The sequence below is a fragment of the Paralichthys olivaceus genome, chromosome 6 (assembly GCF_024713975.1).
Source record: "Paralichthys olivaceus isolate ysfri-2021 chromosome 6, ASM2471397v2, whole genome shotgun sequence".
Lineage (NCBI taxonomy): Eukaryota > Metazoa > Chordata > Actinopteri > Pleuronectiformes > Paralichthyidae > Paralichthys > Paralichthys olivaceus.
Window position 1 is genome coordinate 7,780,986 of NC_091098.1, and position 21,487 is coordinate 7,802,472.

At 41.7% G+C, this 21,487-nt stretch overlaps 2 protein-coding genes across 24 annotated transcripts; one reads left to right on the plus strand and one right to left on the minus strand.

Moving 5' to 3' along the window:
• The first annotated feature begins 252 nt into the window (after positions 1–252).
• csde1 (cold shock domain containing E1, RNA-binding) lies at positions 253–17,673 on the plus strand. Of its 23 annotated transcripts, none has more exons than XM_069527059.1 (23): positions 253–394; positions 2,782–3,462; positions 4,377–4,628; positions 5,785–5,973; positions 6,599–6,797; positions 7,418–7,584; positions 9,186–9,272; positions 9,758–9,855; positions 9,939–10,020; positions 10,456–10,584; positions 10,743–10,868; positions 10,991–11,206; positions 11,379–11,549; positions 11,633–11,797; positions 12,256–12,273; positions 13,259–13,366; positions 14,056–14,234; positions 14,354–14,466; positions 14,577–14,696; positions 14,794–14,972; positions 15,100–15,263; positions 15,369–15,501; positions 16,146–17,673. In XM_069527059.1, the coding sequence occupies exons 3-23, from the start codon at positions 4,503–4,505 to the stop codon at positions 16,191–16,193; spliced, it is 2,817 nt and encodes a 938-aa protein (XP_069383160.1). In that variant the 5' UTR covers positions 253–394; positions 2,782–3,462; positions 4,377–4,502; the 3' UTR covers positions 16,194–17,673. The 23 variants fall into 23 exon arrangements, with proteins under 23 accessions (XP_069383160.1, XP_069383162.1, XP_069383164.1 ...); XM_069527061.1 differs by having other exon boundaries at positions 11,379–11,519; XM_069527063.1 differs by having other exon boundaries at positions 7,418–7,527.
• LOC109630711 (ras association domain-containing protein 8-like) lies at positions 17,085–21,089 on the minus strand. The gene is made up of 3 exons (XM_020089026.2): positions 20,934–21,089; positions 20,602–20,755; positions 17,085–20,523 (listed from the first exon to the last, which is right to left on the minus strand). The coding sequence occupies exons 2-3, from the start codon at positions 20,702–20,704 to the stop codon at positions 19,199–19,201; spliced, it is 1,428 nt and encodes a 475-aa protein (XP_019944585.2). The 5' UTR covers positions 20,705–20,755; positions 20,934–21,089; the 3' UTR covers positions 17,085–19,198.
• Between the last annotated feature and the right edge of the window lie 398 nt (positions 21,090–21,487).

Genomic DNA, 21,487 nt, shown 5'->3' on the forward strand with positions numbered 1-21,487 from the left:
TCACCCACCCCTCCATTGGCATAGCGGTGAGTAGATCATGAGTGAAGTTAGATTTTTAGGTGAACTATCCCTTTAACATCTGGTAATGAAAGCAGTTTGAGAGCTTTCTTGTGTTTCGGTCATTTTGTGTTTTAACTGAATCTTCCATTGACTTTAACTAAGTTTGGTTTTAAACATCTACATTTATATTCATAACAGCACCATATCATCAACGTAAGCCCAGTGTCCCATGGAGCATTGCGAGACAACGATCCAGCTGCTCGGTAGTGGCCACTCTTTCCTGTAGGCTCTCTGGTCGCCCTGTTGAAATATCGCGATATCTGCCTCCCTGCTCACTACGTAATGTGCCGTGCTGCTTCTAGCGGCGCTGGTGACAGTGCTGAAAGCTGTTGGGGTGAGTTTTTATTCATATTCTCTTTTCACACAACTCTTCAGACATTTGTTTGTAACCTACCAGCACCACGCGCCCCTTGTGTTATACAGCGGGGCCCGAAACACCAGTTTCTGCCCAGCTCTTGGTCATACGCAGAGCTCGGGCCTGGGTGGGGGCAGCCGTGTTTTTCCTCGCCATAAATCACCACATACACACGCACTGTAGTCAGCGGCAGCATGCTCGCTAACTAGCAGTTAGCAGCGAGTTAGCATTGTAAACGGCCTAGCTACGTCGCTTAATGTCATGAACCGAGAGCCCAGTGTTCCTGGAAACGCGTCGCTGGATGTCAGACTCGACACTTGTGTGGAATTGGAGTTAAACGACGGGAAAAGACGCGATAGCGGAATAAAATCAACTCGAGCTAACGGGACTTCGTCGTTCGCAGCTTCTTTGTTGTCCCGTCCTCGTGCCGTTAGCGGTGACTCCCTCTCGCTATGTTTAAACCCAGTTAATGTCTTTTACGGTTGGTTAGAAAGACCCCGATTAGCTGCAGCTGTTCTCAGATCGTGTGGTAGCCAGTGTTTTAGGGTTGTCTCGGCGTCACATTCACGTTGGCAGCTCCTGAACTCCACTTGAGTCTTTGCTATTTCATCTGTCATTACACCCGGTGTCGAAGGAAAGCGAGCGGTGCTACCCGATTCTACGAATTATTATTTTTAGTCTAAGTAACTATTAGATTATCACGTGGGTGCCGAATCTGTCTTTCCACCTTTCTTGTCTGTTACAAGTCTCATTAAAGTATCTAGTCAGTGCATAGATTTAAGAATGAACCCAGCGAACATTAAAAAGCACGTTTTGTGAATGGGGCTTGGTACGCTTGCCGCTGTGTTCTCTCTCTCTCCGATCACTTTTCCTCCAACTTCTCGTGAGTCTCAAACCCCGCACACGTGTCAGGATATTAACTCAAAGTTAAACTTGCTCACAGGTTTCGCTAACTTAAACACTGTCGCAGTTAATGAATGTCCATGTGGAAAAGTCGGAAACGCCCGGGGGTATTGGCTGTTTACGACTTTAGCGTTAGCCACATGCTAAGCAGTCTGCTTCTGTTTGCCCACACAAGGTCATTGAGACGATTACTCAGATACTTATTCGTCACCGTGTGTGTTATTCGGGCTAAACAGCGGTGATCTAGCGCAACGTGAGAGGCATTCGTGTGCGTTGGCTCCCGGTGTGGAGTGTGACATTAGCTGGTTGGGCCTAGATGTGACGTTTTCTTGCCGCAACGTGCTGGATCAGGCCTCTATTAGAGGCTCCAGCTGGGGATGGCGGCTCGCTGGGAAGTCACATGGCTGGTGGTGCTGTCAGGGTGGTTGTTGTTCGGGCCCAGATCAGAGAGTAGCACCGTTGATTCAATCTTCCAGGAGCGGAGACCCGATCGAGGGTGTAGTAGCTACACTCTCATAACTGGGGGTTGAAAATGCTAATCGGTGCCAGCGATTTAAGTTTTTTTTTTTTTTTTTAAACCTGCGCACTGCTGAAAAGGGGAGAATGTAAAAGAAAAATTCCACTCCTCCAGGGTTATTTTCACACAAGTGTTGTTTCTTTTCATTGCTCACCACCTTTAACCCACTAACCCAAGCCATCTTGTGATTGCTGACTTGTTTATGCTATCACTACAGCTGTAGTTCTTGTGGGTCTATGAAAGGAAGGAAAACTTGGTGGTATATCTCACATTATAACTCGGCTACAAATACGAAGGAGGAAGCTGCTAGCTTTGTCAAAACAAGGTTTATTAACCTTCCTGGACACGTGGGAAGAGGCATTGCCACACAGTCACAGTAGAAAAGATATCATGTGTCCTGGGTTGGCTCACCCAACTTGTTTTTTCAAAGCAGTGTATTTAGGTCAACAACACTCTGCTCTAACCTACTGATTGAGCTCAGTTGCTAAGTGTCTAAGCAACATTAGCTAAATTTACATGTGTAATGCACAGCGTTTTTATTCCTACATGTGTATCGAGCACATTTACAGTAGATCTGCCAACAGTTGAGGGATAAGTGACAAAACAAGATGGTCCAAATTGGTGCCATAAATATCACTGCCTTAGCTGAAGGTATGCACAAGGACTTGTTGATCCACAACTCTTGCCTGGTAGTCAGCTGCCCGGCGTTATGGGCTGTATCCAGAGGCATCTGAGGAAAACCTATTTTTATACTTAGGAGTCTGGGGCAAAGAATCTAGTGTTCTCACAAACTTCAGGTCACTGGTGTTCCTCAGGAGTGTTTCTCATGTGGCAGTTCTCTGTTGTATTGACCCAAATATTTGTAATGTGAAATTGTCAGTCAACATAAAGTGAAATCATGGATCAAGTTTTTTCTCAACCAACTAAATCTGCTTTTTCTCAACAGTATGAAGTGAAACGGAACTGAATTTTTGTACCATCCGGAACTGCTTCAAGTTCAGATCATATCAAAGAAACTGAAGACAAACATCCCTAAAACAAGCAAAGTTGCAACACTGAAGACACGCAGAGGAAAAAATAATAAAGGATCACTTCAAGGGTTCAAAACGCAAGAAGTAACCAAATCCTGAAACGACCAAAGAAGACGCACATCAGCTCCACCGAAACACAGAAAAGAAGCAATCCTATGCCCAAGCGTATTCTGAATAACTGATCTGAAACCAGAAGTTTGTGCCTACTCAACAGCTTTGACAAAGCACACGTCCCAACGCTGCTCTTAGCCCTCCTCATCCTCACCACACCTCAGACTCACCGCCTGGGTGTGGAGTGGGCTGCTATCTGCTATTTTTTTCTCCTCCCCATAGTTCCCCCACCTCCCCTCTCTTCTCTTCTCACTGTTTTTCTTTGTAACATTTTCCAAGCAGTGTTATTGCACCTGCGTATGCCTTTTTTGCGCCAGACCCCCCTCAACACATTATTTTTTGCTTTGTGCAACCATCTAGAACTCGTGCCAGAAACGTGTAACAAGTGTGTGTGTGTGTGTTCAACTGTGTGCATGAAGAGATCTGCAGGAACTGTATAGTCGTCAAGATCCAGAGAATTACAAGATACAAGACGACAAATAAAGGTGGGTTTCGAATGTAGTTCTTTTGTAACATGAGACGTTTGTGGTGATTTCCACTGTTCCTGTTTAGATATTTCATTTGTCACATTTTAAATAATTTCCTCCTCCAAATGTGTAAATTGGTGTGGATTATAGTGGTTGAATCCTGAAAATATTAATTGGCAAACTCCGTTTTTATGCATTACTCTATAACACAGATGTACAAACACAGATTGTGTAACACTCTCAATTCTAGTTCAGTTTGGCCAGCTATGCTGTGCAGAGTTTGTTTTGTTAACACTGAGCACCAATGACAGCTCAGGTCATCCTCGTTTGTTTAATCAATATTCAAATTTGGCAAACCGTGTGCGACTATTTTTATAATGGCTGTCAGTGAAATTATTCTATCTGGAGTTTTTGGCCTCATCAATTAGTTTGCGTTATTGAACAGCAGCTCATTTAGTGATTATTTGCTGGTGATTATTTCCCAGTGAAAGCAGCTGCTGCAGTGCTTCATCAGAATTTAACCTTGTACGTTCCTCTTAACAAGTAGTCACATGTTTTAATCTGGGCTTGAAAGCACACAAAGTGGAAGTGCACGATGTAATACTCAGTTGATGATTTCAATTTTGTCACGTTATTGTTAATGCTGTTTCACATAATTATGCTCTAGTAAGCCGCCACCACCACCTCCAATCAGCTACACTGGTCATGGTATATTTTGAGGAGTGATTTGACAGCCTTTCCTCACCCAGCCCCCTGCCCTTTTCTGATCTGTTGTTTAAGACATATCCTCTCTAAAAAAAAAAGAAAAATTGTTCAACTCCATCCCTGGGGGATAAAAGCCCACAGCTATTTTGCTTTGTTTGTGACACTTGGTACACTGGCTGACCTATCTGCCTTACCCGTTATGTTTGTTCCTCTCTTCACCCTTGCAGACATCCAGCGGTGTATCATTGGGTGGTAACATAAATAAATAGTGCTTAAAAGTCAAGCAAAAGAAAAAAAAATCAAAACAAGTAATCAAGTGCTCAAGCAAGTTTGGTCCGAGTTTATGGGAAAATATGGGCAGCCCCTGGAAAGGCTTTGTTGAGTTTACCTTGCCTGCGTCGCCACCCACTGCGTTTGTTAGCGCTGACCTGAGCAGCACCTCCCCTGTCGGACTCAGCCTGTCGCCATATGGCCGCTCCGTAAGTTTCACCTTCCCACCTCTTTTTCAACGTGCCCCACCCCCCATCGAACACCCATCTATCCACCTTGCCCTGCATCTCTCTGCTGTGAATGGCCTAACTTTCATCCTTTTTCGGGCTCCCGAGACTAGCCTCTACTCAGATATATTGTTGCAGGGTGAGGGGTGTTCTGCTGCTTAAATTGCAGATTTTCTTTTTACAAATCCTACAAGCAGACTTTTTTTCCTCCTCCCCCCTCATATTTTTATTTTCCTTCACAATCCTGTAGAACCCTAGCTGGGTGGTGACACTTGCAAATCATAACTTTACTTCAATCAAGGCAACACTAAACTACATAATACTTGGGAACCTGGAATAACGTAAATTGGTAGTAGTTAAAGTTCTCGCCCATCAGAACTGAAGCCCTGCATTAGTTATGACACTAACATTTTATTGTCACGTAATCAATGCACAGGCAACCAAGTCTTTACTGTGCTGTACCAAAGGATATTAGTGTTAAAAACCTGCATATGTGGAAAGTGTAGCCTGTTTTGATATTGCAGAACAGGACCTAAAAGAAGAGGCTGCTCTGGGACCCCCCCCCCACCTCATAACCCATAATCCATCACCAACACTCTGTCCACTGTAGATGCACCGCTATTTGACCTGTCATTTGCATTTTCTGGTTCCTCTTTTTTGGTAGTTTTATTTTGACATGACCTTGAATAAGATTTATGACACTGCCTTCCCTGAAGAGCCATTCCTGTTTGATTGCACTGGTATTTTTAGCCACTTCTTAGTGCTATTGATTAATGATGTGAGGGTGTCGTGGTAGCACTATCGAAGTGTCATGGTTGCAGCCATTGTTACTGAGTGTCCGTTTACTTTTTCGTACGGTGTTTTGGTGTCAGGATTTCTCCCGGGTTTTGAGAACTGTTGGTGGTTGTAATGAGGTAATATAAATATAATAGGTATAATGTATGCTGAATATTGCTGAGATACAGTAACCCCCCCCCATAAATTGTGCATTGGGGGGATTATGAAATGTCAGAAGCAATGTCAATTAGACTCGTTTTGTGTGTTTATAACTAAACACCTTGTGATGACGGTAATTTGAACAAAGTCATTAAATGCTATGCGTACGCTCCTTGTCAAAGCTGTTGCCTCCTCTCAACAGCATATTCAAGTCCTCTCCCCCGTGTCAGAAATGGAAAGAGGCTCCTCTGAACCGCCAGTGGCTCGCAACACTGGCTCTGCCCCATCCACCTCTACCGGTCCCATGTCTATCCCCCGCTCCTCCTCCGTCTCTTGCCACCCCCACCCAGGAAGCAAAAAACACAAGCGGACTCCCTTGTATCAGAGATCAGTAAGAGGGCATGATCGGCAGTGCCCACGCTGACTTAAACAGCCCCCCTCACACGCGTTGTCATGTGACTTTTCGCTAACAGCATGGTTTGGAGTAGTGTGGAAGTTCGACCAGGGTGTAGTGGAGGTTTTTGATGAGGGAATTTTACTGGTTTGTAATCGTCGTTTGAGAGGAAGTTGAACATTTTATGAACTCGTCTGTCTAACAAGAATTGCATGAAAGTTTTGTCAGTGCTTAGGTTATGTGGGACTAAAATCACGGTGTAAGTTGTGTGAATAGTAGTTGTAGTGCATGACGCGAAGCAAAACAGAAATGTTGCGGTTTGTTTTTGAAGATGTTCAGGATAATTCATACCGGTGACTGACTTGAAAACCGTTTTAAGCATAACTGTGTTTTCTCCTCTCTAATTAGCCAGATAGCCCCTGAAGCCTCTAATGTAGATTTGTATTTGCTTTTTTCCCTCCCACATGCTATGAAATGTGCTGTACATGCATGTTTTGAAGTGTTTCTTAATTATTTTGTAAGTTGGCATTTAACCCTGCATTAAATTACAGCTATGTTTTTGTTTGCTTTATGTTGATTCACTTCTGAATTCAGTTTAACACTTGTGTCTCCTCTTCCCTAGATGAGTTTTGACCCAGGAATGCTCCATAACAATGGGCACACTGCATATGCCAATGGCTCAGGACCAGGCATTAGAGAGACTGGCGTGGTGGAGAAGCTTCTGACTTCCTATGGGTTCATCCAGTGCTCTGAACGTCAGGATCGTCTCTTCTTCCACTGCTCTCAGTACAATGGCAACCTGCAGGAGCTTAAAATAGGAGGTTAGAGGCCTTGTGCACAAATCATGAATAACTAATCTGTCTCAATCCTCACCTGAGTGTTAAATCCCTTGAGCCACATTAACCCATTAAGACCTAAGGAGAAGAATAAAAGCCCACCTTAAAACCAAGCATTGTTTGAAAACAATCACCTTAAACCTGAGGGTTTTCTGTAGAGCTGAAAGCCATTTATCCAAAAATGTGTATTTTTCTGCCTCAGCAGGAAGATGTGAAATGAAAAACATGTGATTGCTTAAACATTTGGCGCTCATTATAAATCATTGCTGTTTCCTTGAAGTTTAACATAATAAAAACAGCCTAGCCTATAATCTAGGCCCCCACCTCCTTCGTCGTCCTTTTAGTACACACCTCTTACAGACTTAGCCTTGATTTGCCGCAACATCGTCTGGGTCTGAATTGTCTTCCTTGTTGTTTTTGTCAAAGAAACACAGCTGTAATCAGCTTCAATCTTGCTAGGATCGTCAGCCATCATCTGAAAAGCAACTTTACAAACTACATTTTCGCAGAAATTGGTCTAAATGGGTTAATGAAACTCAAGCTCCATCTGTATCATTTAAAGTGTGCTAACTGTTTTTGGTGTCCCCCTGCTTCTCTTTCCTCAGATGATGTAGAGTTTGAGGTATCCTCTGACAGGCGCACTGGCAAGCGCATAGCAGTGAAGCTGCTTAAGATAAAGCCAGAGGTGCTGCCAGAGGAGCGCATCTCGGGCCAGGTGGGGCCAGACCTGCACGCCTATCCCTTTACTGTGCTGCATGGTTATATTCATCCAGTTAAGGAACACCATTTTATTTTTGGTTTTGTCCTTGTCTGTCAAATGATTTATATGGCCCATTGTGTTTAGGGCAGGGGATGATATTCCAAGTACACGGTAAAATTTGATCCCCCTCTAATCCTGTATTTAAATTACAAAAAAACTTTGACGTTCATGTTTGCTTGAGGTGCTGAATGTTGAATTGCCCGATGGGTTTATACTTGTCAGTGGGCCTGACTGCTACGTCATTAAGTTGAGTTCACCCAGTAAAAGCAGCGGTGTATCTTACCAGACTGTCTTGCTCGGCTCATTGGACATGTTCATAACATGCTATTGACGCCAATCATCCTGTAATGCATTCACATAACAAATATGACTACATGTAGAGCATAGTGTGTTTCCACAAAGCAGCACACTGGTACCAATTCATATGCTCATTGATTTTTATAGCCAGGTTTAGACGTTTTATGAAGATTTCACACTGCAGCACAATCTTGCAATGCAACTCTGCAAACCTGTAAGTAGGGGTGTAACGGTACATGTATCCAAACTGAAAATCTCCGGTACGGGCCTCTCGCTTTTTTTTTTACAAACGTGTACCGAATGAATGAAAGGAGTCCACGTGCAGAACTTGTGTGTGAAGACCCTCCCACATCATTTAAGTCTCTTGTGTGGGAACACTTCAGTTTCCCAGTCACTATAATGGCGACGGACAAAGACATTTGGATTGTACAAAAGTTGTATGCCGACATTGCGCAACTGCTGTCGGATATGTAGCTGGTAGCCCATCGAACATGCTAACTATTTGAAAAGGCATCACCATAGCAATGTTCCACTAATATTGGAAATTAGACTATCATTAGTGGGACAAGGAGTTCTGTGCAAACCCAAACCGCATTAAAGCTGTTGCTTGCAAATAATTCAGACTCTGTCAAAGTAATAATGTGCAACACTTATTTTTATAGCAACGGACATGCCACCGCTCTCTGTTGTTGTGAATGCAGTAAAGTGAAAGTAATCGAGTCCCGTTACAAAGTTCCCTCTTGTCCGCATTTCAGCCAGCAAGTCACACCAGCCCTTTATAAACCTCCGTCCCTATAGTGAATGTGTTTTCCACTGCGGAGTTTGTTAGTACCAGCAGGGCATCAAACCCTGTCTGCAAACTATGTGGACAAATACATTTTTTAAAGAAAAATAAATTATTTAATTTTTTACATGCTGCACGTTAATGGATATTTATTTTCCATTTATCAGTGTTTATTTTGTTATTTTACTTTGGTAAGAAAAAAACAGCCATAGTCAACCAGAGTTGAATAAAAAGAAAGAAAAAATCAGTTTAATGTTCCTTGTTTCTACTGTACCTAAAACATAACAAACCATAACCTCAAAAACGAGGTAAGTACCCAACCGTGGTTTTTGTGTAACGTTACACCCCTACCTGTAAGTGATGCTCCACACAGCTTACACTTAATATACATGCTATTATGACATTTATTTGAAATTCAGCCTTTCATCCATCATGTGTGCAGAGATACCTTACTTGGTCTATGTCATTTGAAAGAATATTGCCAAATCAGTGTTTTAATGGCTCCCATCTTTGATTTCCCCCTTTTCTGCAGGTTGTCTCATCAATCCCAGTGCACTTGGATGGAAAGTCTGGTCCTGTGCAGGCTCCCAATGGCAGTGTTTGCTATGAAAGAAATGGGGTAAGAAAAGTGACATAGATTACATCAAGCTTGATCACGAAAATGCAGAATGTTGACGTAAATATAATCGTTCCTTTTGAATTTTGTATAATTGAAAAAATGTCAAGTTCTTTGTCATAATGGCATATTTGGTGTGGATAGAATGAGCTGAAAATGAATTTAAACATTTTTAGCTGTGCCCTTACAAAATAGCAAAGTGAAGGGGTCTGAATACATTGTATTAGGGTTTCCACAGTAGTCAATGTAACAGTATTCAGGCTCATACAGATTATATAATTTGTGGCGTCTGTTTCATTTTTTTTTATCACTAGTTGTGCCCACATCGCCAGTTATCAATACTAGTCTGGCAAGTGAAAGCAGCAGAGTAGATCATGACACGGGCCCTGTTTTTCTGCCCAACCCTGACCAAGTTGTAACAGATCCTTGTAGGTGTCTTGATTTTTTTTTTTTTTTTTGTCTGACCGATTTGACACTGACTTTCACAGGAAGTGTTCTACCTTACCTACACTCCTGATGATGTGGAGGGTAACATCCACCTGGACACAGGTGACAAAGTCAGCTTTTACATGGAGACCAACAAACAGTGAGTCTTTTCACCGTGTCACTATGATCTTGATGTTTCAGAGCTTGCCCTTGATTTTCAATCCATCTCTATTTATCTTTCAGCACTGGTGCTGTTAGTGCTCGTAATATTCAGCTCGTGAAGAAAAAGCAAATGCGGTGCCAGGGTGTGGTGTGTGCTACAAAGGTACGGTCCACTGATACCATTACATGAACCTTTCCTATTTAGATAATTAGACTCAATGTGATTATGTTTGGTGGCTGAGTTTGCGAAACCAAATGCTCAGTCCAGAGTTGTTGAGATAAGGATATGGACTTAACCTGACAACTCAGATTTTACCAACCATGCTGCTTTACCAAATAAGCGAAAAATAATCAGATCTGCTTTAGATATGGTGTTTGGTAGCATCATGACTACATGCTATTCACCTATTTCTAGTCCATACCTCAAAGATTTCCACCATACCAGTGAATGTGATATTGGTTTAAACATTACAAAAGTAAATTTGTTTGCCATTGCTGAGTTTTTGTTTTCCCCTCTCCCTCCATGATGTAAGCATGCCAACCCACTAAAACTCCCCATTTTGACCGGTAGGTTGATGAACCATGTGTTGTCTTTCAGGAGGCCTTTGGATTCATCGAGAGGGCTGATGTGGTGAAGGAGATTTTTTTTCACTACAGTGAGTTCAAGGGTGATCTGGAGGCTCTGCAGGCTGGAGATGACGTGGAGTTCACCATCAAAGACAGAAATGTAGGTGTTAAGCTTTCCAACTGTACCATCCACAAATTACTTACCAGTTAAATTTGGGCATCATTTTTTTCTTTATACCAATTTACCTCTTTCTATTTTATTACTTTTCTTAATGTGTGTTTAGAACATTATTTACATTTTCTGTTCTTGTGGCGTAGGGTAAAGAAGTAGCCACTGATGTGAGGCTGCTCCCTCAAGGAACAGTCATTTTTGAGGATATCAGCATAGAGCAGTTTGAAGGCACTGTCGTCAAGGTCATCCCCAAGGTTCCCACCAAAAACCAGGCAAGTAGATAACAAGTCTGTCGAGTTGGATTCTTGAGTATTTGATGAGGCTTTGGTTGTAAAATTAGGTATAAACATTTGAGTCACTAACCAAGACAAATCTTTCTTTCCCGTGTCCACAGAACGACCCTCTACCAGGTCGCATCAGTGCTCGAATTGGTTTCACTGACAAGGAGCTGCCGTTTGGTGAGAAGGACACAAAATCCAAGGTGACCCTTTTGGAGGGCGATCACATTCAGTTCAACATCTCCACCGACCGCAGAGACAAGCTGGAGAGGGCGACGAACATCGACATCCTCCCAGACACCTTCAACTTCACCAAGGAGACACGCGAAATGGTAAAGATTCCAAAAAAGTATAAGTTACTAATTTTCTCAAATGGTCACTTAAAATTATTTAATATATAATTTTATTTTAAAAAATGGCTGATTTGAAGAGACCTCTTTATGAATTGAACTTAAGTGATTACCTATTCATAGACAGCAATTGTGCTACCAAAACTCTTTCTAGGGGGTGATTGCGGCTATACGTGATGGCTTTGGCTTCATAAAGTGTGTGGATCGGGATGCTAGGATGTTCTTTCACTTCAGTGAAGTGCTGGAGGAGAGCCAACTGCACATCTCGGATGAAGTGGAGTTTACTGTTGTGCCTGTAGGTCCTGTTAATAAGATTTTCACCAAAGTATGTATTCTGTGTTATTACTTTAGCCGCCACATTCCATTTTCTTTTTAAACAAATGAAATTAAATGTTCTGTCGTTGCCAGGATATGCTGTCTGCTCAGAGGAACCATGCCGTGCGCATCAAGAAGCTGCCCAAGGGCACAGTGTCTTTCCATACCCAGTCTGAGCAGCGCTTCATGGGTGTGGTGGAGAAAGAAGTTATTGCTGTCACCACAAAGAATGCCAGTCCTACCAAGGGCAAGGAGAAGGTATTATTTTGACAAATATTACAGCATCCATCCATCCATTACAAAATGGTAGCCTTGTTGAGTTCACCCCCAACCTACTCTTCTACCCCTATACCCATTTTTAGTTTTAATTTTACTCTTTGCTTTGTCCTCCATTGACCTCCTGTCCATGCCCCTTGTTGGTTTAGAAAAAAGACAAGGTAGGACTGAGACCTTCTGCATGAAGCCACATGACCATGTCTCACAGATTAATGTGATGATGACGATGCTTGTATTTTAAGCATATTTTACAAAATTATTCTTATATACAGTCATTTTATTTCACTAACTTTAACAAATATATTCCTAGACTTCAGATGTCAAATATAAAAGTCAACAGTTGACACATAACGCAGTGTATGAAAACAGCTTATCTTTTTCAAGCGTGCTGTTGACAAGCCTTGCTGTGTAACAGTGTTTGTTTTTCTTATTTTTCCAAGGGTAAAGTTGTAGAAAAGGTTGGTCCTTGCAGGCCTCTGGCCAACCAATGACAGCATGGTGTTCGATTCCTATTAAACCCACAATCATCCAAACGTAATTTCTTCAGTGAGCAATAGAGCTGCACAGTTTAGAGACTACACACTAATCCAGATTACTAGAATGGGTTTTTGGGAACAGACTGTTGAGTCCTTGAGTGAAAGAACCCAAACAGTTTTACACATCAGAATCTGAAGCATAAAATATTTTCCGTTGTCAAACCAGCCTGGCCATCTGAACATATCCACTGTTTTTGTCACACTTAAATTTGTGATCAAAGTGTATCTAAACGGGTGCTCTTAGAGCGCATACCTGCACCAAAGTCAATGCAGGTGCACCCATGCTTGGTCCAAAAATATGTTGAATAAATTCTGTGGGAAACAATGCAGAGAAAGTGAAGCAAATGCATCTGCACCAGAAATCCAATGGGATCGTCCCTGACCCAAACTGCATCCTTCAAAATTCCTTGATAATCTGTCCAAAAGTTTTTTGTAATCCTGCTGACTAACAGACAGACAACGTGATAACATGATGCTCATGGTGGAGGTAACAATGTCAGCGAATTGCATTGCTGTGATTGACACAGGCAATCACTGTGAATTATTGAAGGAATAAAATATGAGTATTACAGGACTGTTCCCAATGGTTGAGATCACAGTAGTGATGGGTAATTATGCTGTAACGCAGAGCTGTTGCAGTAGACTAAGCTAATGCTAACCATCCATGCTTTTACAGAGTGATGCAATGCACACACTGATGCCTGTCCTGCTTGTGTAGGCTATCTGCACACCATCCTCTAATACAATACATACTTTAAAATGCTCTGCTCAATTCATCTGAAACTGGCAACCCATTTTGTTGAAATGGTTATATCACTGATGAGCGACTCAGCAATGGCTGGGACCAGCTGGATCCGACATTGGTGATGCTCAAATAATTTAGTTTGATGTGTTGTCCTTTTGGCAGGAATCAGAGGAAGGAGTTATTGCATATGAAGACTGTGGAGTGAAGCTCACTGTGGCATACCATACTAAAGACCTAGAGGGAGGAGGTCTCCCACAGGTTGGAGACAAGGTACCTGCGGCAAGCTTCAGATTTAAAGACTATGCAAAGAGTCAACTAAGTGTGAACTGCTCACTAAAAGGATGCATGTACCCATTTCGACCTGATACAACATGCGTGCATTAACCTTTTTGAGTGATCCTCCCTTTTGAGCCGGTTTCTTCATTTTCATGAAGTTTGACTGATGAAATGCGTCAGTGCTTTAATTTAATGCAATTAAAATTAAAAAATAGTTTTATGCAAAGGCTGACGACCAAAGCAAGGGGAGCGACATTGAAGCAGTGGTTAATTGACAAAAACAACCATGAAAACACTGTAACAATAAAGGCAAGCCATAACCTGCTGATCCACTGACCAAGGCTCAGTCACTAAGAGACATTTTTGAGGAGCAAGGGGCTTTCTTTGGTTTCTAGACAATGCAATGGTTTGAAAGCCAAATATTTAAGCTATTTTTCCATTCCATGTCTCTACCTGCTATAGAAGCTGAGAATGATCTTTAAACATGGCGATTCTGTTAGCTGCTCAAAAACCCCACATCTTTAGAATCTAAATCGTTCAACTCAAGTGGTTCTGCTGAAGAGATGAAGATATGAATTTTGCTCTTGTAGCTGCTAACATCACCCACCTTTTTTTGGTTGTGTTTCTGGGTGTGATTCAGTGTTTGTCTCAGCCATCTTAAACTTCTCATTTTTGGCCTCTAGGTGGAGTTCTCTATCAACGAAGTGAAGCGAACCGGCCAGCAGAGCGCAGTCTCCATCAGGGTCCTCAACCGTAACTCCTCCAATGCCAAGAGACTACATGGATTTGTTGCCACACTGAAGGACAACTTTGGCTTCATTGAGACAGCAAATCATGACCAAGAGATTTTCTTTCACTACAGGTAGAGTTTTAAATTCTAAATTCTGTTGTTTTTTTTTCTTTGCAGATTTCTTTTGAGTTAGATCTAAATGTCTCTGACTTTAAACTCTGGTTTTATTTATATCCGTGTATTTTCCTCAGTGAAATGTGTGGAGATCTGGACAGTTTGGAGCTTGGTGACACAGTGGAGTACACACTCTCTAAAGGAAAAGGAAACAAAGTCAGTGCTGAAAAGGTTACAAAAGTGGCTGCAGGTATGAAGAGGTTTAGCTGATTTCTTTAAACGATTCACTTGTAAGATTTGTTAACGTGGCTGGTAAAGGAACTACAATTTAATTGTGAAATTCTCTTTTTCCTCTTCTAGTGAATGGCATTGGAGAGGATGTAAGTGTGACATTGATGATGGGGAAAGTCATCCGTCCTTTACGCAGTGTAGACCCCTCCCAAACAGAATACCAAGGGCTTATTGAAATCACAGAGGAAGGTTGGTGACAAATTGCGATGGGACTTGCAGAACCAGCATTTAATGCAGTTTGTCTTGCATGGAAATTAAAATATCACCCACTTCTTTGTTGTCTCAGGTGGAACAAAAGGTCAAAATTATCCCTTTGGAATCATGGGTATGGCCAGCAAGGCAGATTGTCTGCAGAAAGGAGAACTCGTGAAGTTCCAGGTTTGCACAGTATCCCAGACTGGACAGAAGATGGCCTGTAATGTTGTCCCTCAGCGTAGAGCCTTGGTGGAGTGTGTCAAAGACCAGGTAGTCATCAATAATTCATTCCCCGGTTCATTATTTACATTATTTTGTAATTACATGCCTTAGAAATCGACAGGTTATACTTAAGTGAAGGGTTACTGATTTTAATGTTTCTTTTTGTTGTCCCCAGTTTGGCTTCATCACATATGAGGTCGGTGAGAGCAAGAAACTGTTCTTCCACGTAAAAGAAGTGCAAGATGGCCTGGAGCTCCAAACTGGGGATGAAGTGGAGTTCTCGGTCGTCCTTAATCAACGCACAGGAAAATGTAGTGCCTGCAATGTTCGCAGAGTCAGGTAGGCACTCCGGCCGGCTGCGTACAGGATATTTGATGTTTTCAATCTGAAAATATATGGTCTCAATGTTAATCTTGAATTCATATCATGCCCCTAACATTGCAGTGAGGGGCCTAAACCAGTGGCAACTCCTCGCCCTGACCGTCTGGTGAACCGATTGAAGAGCATCACCCTTGATGATGCCAGTGCTCCTCGTCTGGTCATCGTTAGACAGCCCCGCGGTCCTGACAATTCAAAGGTACGGCCGAGCCTACTGCACTGCTACTGCAAGTTTTTACTGAACTCTGAAAGTAGCCACTGTTCCTGCTATTTCATTGTATAATTAAAGTTTTTTTTAAAGTTTAGTTATACATTGCAAATAGAGTTGTTATAAGTCAAATTGACATTTGTTCATGCAGTTTCCTCTGGTCCAGCCGCCGGACTTCTAATTGACTTCTAGTTTTTATTTGATGAAAGAAAACTGCTAAAACAAGAACATTAACTGGATTATATGTTGTGTATGAAGAAAGACATGCTTCATGTTTCTTCATACCATTAACGTTAAAATTCATGATCCGTATCTGATCCTGCTCATTGACCTTCACCATTGGTCACAATGGTCTATTCCAACCAGACCTGGAACAATGTAATCTTTTAACTGCACTGAACAAAGTTAGTTATGATAACAGAGGCTTATTTTTCAATTTCTTGCATACTGTGCTACAAGAACCAATATTTAGCCAATGAGGTTGGTGCTTAGCTGTTTTTCCTTTTGTGGATGTTTCTCTTGCAATAATCAATGATTAGAATAACATCAGGTTTTATATTTTCCTTCCTTAAGTCTTCAATTACTGGATGACTTGAATTTCGTAATATATTAACAAAGTGTGTCCTCTTGTACAGGGCTTCAATGTGGAGCGTAAGACCCGACAGCCTGGCGTCATCGACTGAGCAATACAGAGCCTAACCCCCCTCCCATTCAGTGTTGGTGGGATGCGGCAACAGCAGGAGTTAAGGGAATTTGATTTGACACATGCTTGTACACACAAACTAATACACAAAACATGAACACGCATACAGTAATCGGCATGTGTAATCTTTGTCCCATCGATACCTGCGAGGGAACCTTTCTCATTCCGTGGTTCCCTGCCTCCCATGTATGATGTACTTGATATGGAGTCCACACTGCAGTGTACATGGGATCTCTGAGTGTGTGTGTGTGTGTGTGTGTGTGTGCGTGCGCCCCGTATCCTAGAAGTGATTAGTGTGTAATGGAGGTATTTGTTTCTGAGGGCCTTGCCCCTCTAAAATCAGAGTGATGACTGTGTGGCTGTCTGTGTCCCTCTCTTTTGAATCTGCTTTGTCTGGAATTCTGCACCTGTCCTCTGTCCTGTAGTCTGCCTGGGTGAATGGGTGCGTCTGTCGGCATGTCTTTGAGCTTCTGCTCCTCTTTCTTTTTCTCATTTTTGCTCCTTTACCCATGGAAACTTCAAATGGTTGCATTTGTCAAGTTTCCACTTTCTGTATGCTTTCCTAAAAAACATATAAAAAGCAAAGTTCCCTCCATAAGGAGGATCATATTTCTCATGTGTGCGAGCTTAAACTGAGGATTCTTCACTGCTCGTTTTTTTTGAGCAGTTTTAAAATGCTTTATTGAAGAGCTGAAGTGAAAGCATGGTTTGTGATGTATGTGAATGTCAAAGTAGTTCCTCTAATGGGTTTTACTTTAGCAATCTGGAGTCTTTAGATACCTTTTTGGTATTCACATGCTCCACTTAAGCAAATTTTCCCAGGTGCAGAATTCCTTGTGGCATCTTATATCTGCAGTTCTTTTATACTATGTTTTTCTTTTTCTTTTTTTTTTTCTTGCACATATTTTTGCTTTTTTTTCATTAAAACTCAATCTGCTAATATTGAATTAAGTAAGAATAAGGTGCCTAAAAACTACAAGCAAAGTGACAAAAAAACAAAAACTTAAAAAAACAAACAAAAAAGAAGTATCCTGTTCCCAGCCAACCGCCAAAATATTCAGAACAATCTTAGGGTGGCTATCTTTTCTAGTAGAAATAATACTGATATGCATCCCAAACCTGTGGGTTGAACTATACTGTATGTAATGTGTGCTTTTTTTTTTCTTAGTGGAAGTTCAAACTTCAGATATAATGAAACAAATTTAACTTAAATAATAAGAAAGGTAAAGTATTAGGAAATCCAGTTTAAAAAAAAAAAAGCATTAAATTCAGGATATCAGTTATAGCGCTCTGGAGAAGTGTTGGGTGAACTGTTGTGCCTCTGCACATTTAAGTTGCAGTCAAAATTACTTTCAACTTCAGAAATCACCAGGGTTCCGTTGAACCACATTCAGAGGTTCTCATGTACTTTTGTTAATGGTCTTGAATGAAACAATTGAATTAAAGTTTTATGAAAATCATGAGTTGTTTTGTATTTCTTTTATTTCAGAGAGGCTTCTGGTCTGCTTTAACAGATCTCACAGAAAATAAAGCAGGAAGTAAAAACAACAGTTATGCTAAACAGTTATCCTCCTAAGACAGCATTGACTTCAAGCATATTTACAGTCTCGGATTATGAAAGTCTAGTACAGGCAGGTGAAATGCATCATCTGTAGCTTACATCAAAGTATAGGGGCCTTGTTGAATAATTTTGAGATTTAAGTTTTTATTGAAAATTAAATTGTAATGTGTAATATAATTTTTTTTTAATATAAGAAAGAAGAAGCAAGGAGGACTCGTGCTCACGAAAGTTTTATCCTTTCTCGATCCAAAATCTTGTAGTAATATTGTTGTACAACTATGAAACCTGTAAATCACGCAGGTGTCACAGTGATGTACACTCAACTACCAGGCATTTCCTCCAAGTCTGTTTAGTTCTTTGTTTGACCGTTTGATAATTATGATAATGCAGTACTGGCTAGCTAAAATATCCCATTTTGTTAATTATTCCAAAAGTGTAACATAAGGTGCTCGACATTCCTCATTTTAACTCAGGCAACAGGCTGATTTTCTCTTTAAATGACACACAGCCTAAGTTACGACTTCATTCTAGCAATGGACTATTTTATTATCAAAATGTCATAGTTGCATCTGAAAGGTTTTACTTCAAAGAGGACATTGTAAGATGTAAATTATAAAATTAGTGAGACTCAAACTTGAAACAAATTTTAAAGCTGCAAAGTTGCTTTAAGTAAAGAAATGAAGCCTTTCGACACAAAGCATGGAATAGAATCTGTCGCACAATGAGACATTCATATTTTTATTATATCATTTTCTTTGTTGTTTATTTGCCAGAACAAGTGAAACAGCTTTGAGGCAAGGGTGTCACTGCCCAATAACATGTACAGTAGAAATAATTCCATCATTTACTTCAAGGTTGACTACACAGCAATCATGAAGAATCCAATAAAATAAAAATAAATGTCACATTTATATTTGTGAAAAGTAAAATTATATTATGTTGTGGTTTTTAAAATGCCTTTTAAATTTTAAGGTATCCTGTGTCGCTAAAGCACTTCCTATTGTGACGGGTGTTTGATTTCAACCTCAGCTGATCCCCTGCCCTTTTTCCCCTCTTATGACCACATGGTCTCACTTCTGACACGGAGACATTTTATGAGGGGGCTCACTGAAGGGAACAAACCACGGGAGGGCTGAATTTAAGCTTTATGACATTGCGTCAGTTCCACACTTCTCATCGTACTCACTCACCAAAGTTACATAAACCAAGAACGCACGTCCAGGGTGTGGAGTCTGAATGAAAGCAGCACCATTCTCCTCATTCTGAGTCAGTGTGCCATCAAACATATTTTGGAACTGCTATTTTAAGGTAAAAAAGTTGCATAGTGCAACTTAAGAATCTGTGTAAAGAATGAAACAAACTGTCGTATAATGAAGCATTCATCATATTTCACTGGCTTAGTATCAATGAGTGTTTATTTGCTACTAAACCTTAGTACTACCCAGATATATTGTGAGTTCAGAGCGGTGAATCACCTTCTTCTTAGTCTGTAATTGAGTGTTTTGGGCTTGAGACCAGCGTGTCCACCACTCCCTGAGCTCTGTGGGACCTGTGGGCCGCCGCTCTTTTATCTGGTTGGGAGAAACCAGAGCACAAGGAGGGTTGAAGTCTTCTCTGGGCAGGAACTTCCTGTTAACATAAACATCCCCATCTGGATCAGATCGTTGCTGATATGCGTCCTTGGAGGAAAACTCAGTGGCAGCACCACCGCCGACTCTTGAACTCATCAATGAGTCCTCTTCAACAACATTTTGAGTGGCAAAGAAATCAAGCCCCTGCATTTTGCACTTGTACTCCTCCAGCTTGGCCTTGCACTCAACAGCCTTCGCCCTCATCTCAAGAAACTGTCCCTGCAAGTCCTTCCCATGACCTTCCTCTGCCTTTAATTCATTTTCCCAAAACTTGATTTGCTCCATCTCCTGTTCAGCCACTCTCCGCTGGGCGTCCTGCTCAGCTCTTTTGGCCCTCTGTCTCTCCTCAAGTTCAAAAATCTGTTTGTCTATGCGGTCTATCTGGACCTGCAGATCTTGCAAACATCCGAGCTGACGTATGACAGTTTCTTTGAGACTATTTTTCTCATCTTCAGCTGAAACATTGTTTGAACAGCACAGGTCATCAGCAGATTTTGCCTCTTTACTCTTCTTAGAGCGTTTGCTTTCTTTACCTCTCGTCTGACTTCCCATGCAGCAGGATGTTTGATTGTCTAAGTCAGACTTGATACTTTTCTGACCTCTGACTTTGGTCCTACTTCTTTGACCCAAGCTATCTTTGTCAGCAGTGGGAGACAAATCGAGAGTATGGTTCCTTTTATCGGTTCTCTTAGTGTCCTTGTCACAGGCAGTACTGTAGACCTTGCCTTTCCCCAGATTCTCCAACCATTCCCAGGCCTCTTCCATGAGCGTCAGAGACTTTCTTTTAGGCCTCTTCAGGTCCTCTTTCGGTGGCTCAGCTTCTTGCCTTGAGCAAGGCAACGGCGGCAAGCTCTGGCGATGCAAACTCAGTGAACCGCTGCCTCGCCGCATTCTACCCCCTGCATCCTTCCTTCTCAGGGGCGGACAAGGTTGGTATCTACCAATCCTTGTTCTGCTCATTTCATTCCAGACACAGGGTCCATTGTGGACCAGGGTGAGCTGGACCTCCCTGGCCTGTTCTCCGTACTTCTCAAGAGTCTCCAGAAGCCGTTCGTTGGGGGTCATGCACCTCTCGAAGTCTTTGAATTTTTCCCTTAACGTGTAGCGTCCGGGCTGACCTGCAGAGACAGATGAGTGTTGTTAACAGCTCACTTAGCATGTCGGAACATAAATTGTATAGCCACAAATATACACACTCAGGGCTTGAGCCAACGCCACGACCACTTCTTGGCATGTTGTTTCCTCTGTGACTCCACAGACCACACGTTGGATGCCGTCCACTGACACCTTCACTTCCATTGTATCCAGGCTGATTTTAAGAAGTGCGCTGTGCAGGGAGTCTTGTTGTCTCTGTTAGGGGAAGTGGTGGAGAAAGCTAAAGTACCCGTGTTATCATTGTTTGTAATCTGCCCATCATGTAATGGTCAAGCTTGAGGGCAGTTTGAATCACTGTCTCAAAAATAACTGATCAAGAGAAAACAAGCTTTAAAGAACAAATTCCCTCAAATAAAACAATATGGAGACTTACCTTTTTGTCCTGTTTGCAGTACGGATATTTGGACCCGTCTGTTCAGGGGCTGGACGCTCTGGGAGGAACTGTGGAGCAATTAAGACCAATTGAAATTCCTGATGGTATTTACTATTGGAGGACAGTGTATGATCCCACCCATCGTTTACACACGGCAAAAATAGAGCTTGTTTAGATTTCAATTAAATTGTACAATTTTGTAAACTACTGCTCCAGCAGCTACAACAGTAACATGTTGCAACACACTGATGCTTCTATATAATCTAATTCAGAACTAGTTCCTGGGAACAAACAGGTCCTATCTGTGTGTAGTCTCCGCTGAGGATTATACGTTAATGCTGTTTATAGATCTGGGTGTTCCTCTTTTATCGTTCAGACAGGAAGCCTGATAACGATCCAAGTAGAACATGTAAACACGCTGAACTTGTGCAACCAAATCCTCTGCTATCAGGCAAATACCTCAGTCTGTGGAATACTCAGAACATCCATTCACTTAAGTCAGGACTGTTAGATTTGTAATGCAGCTGTCCATATTTCAGATTTAGATAAAATTA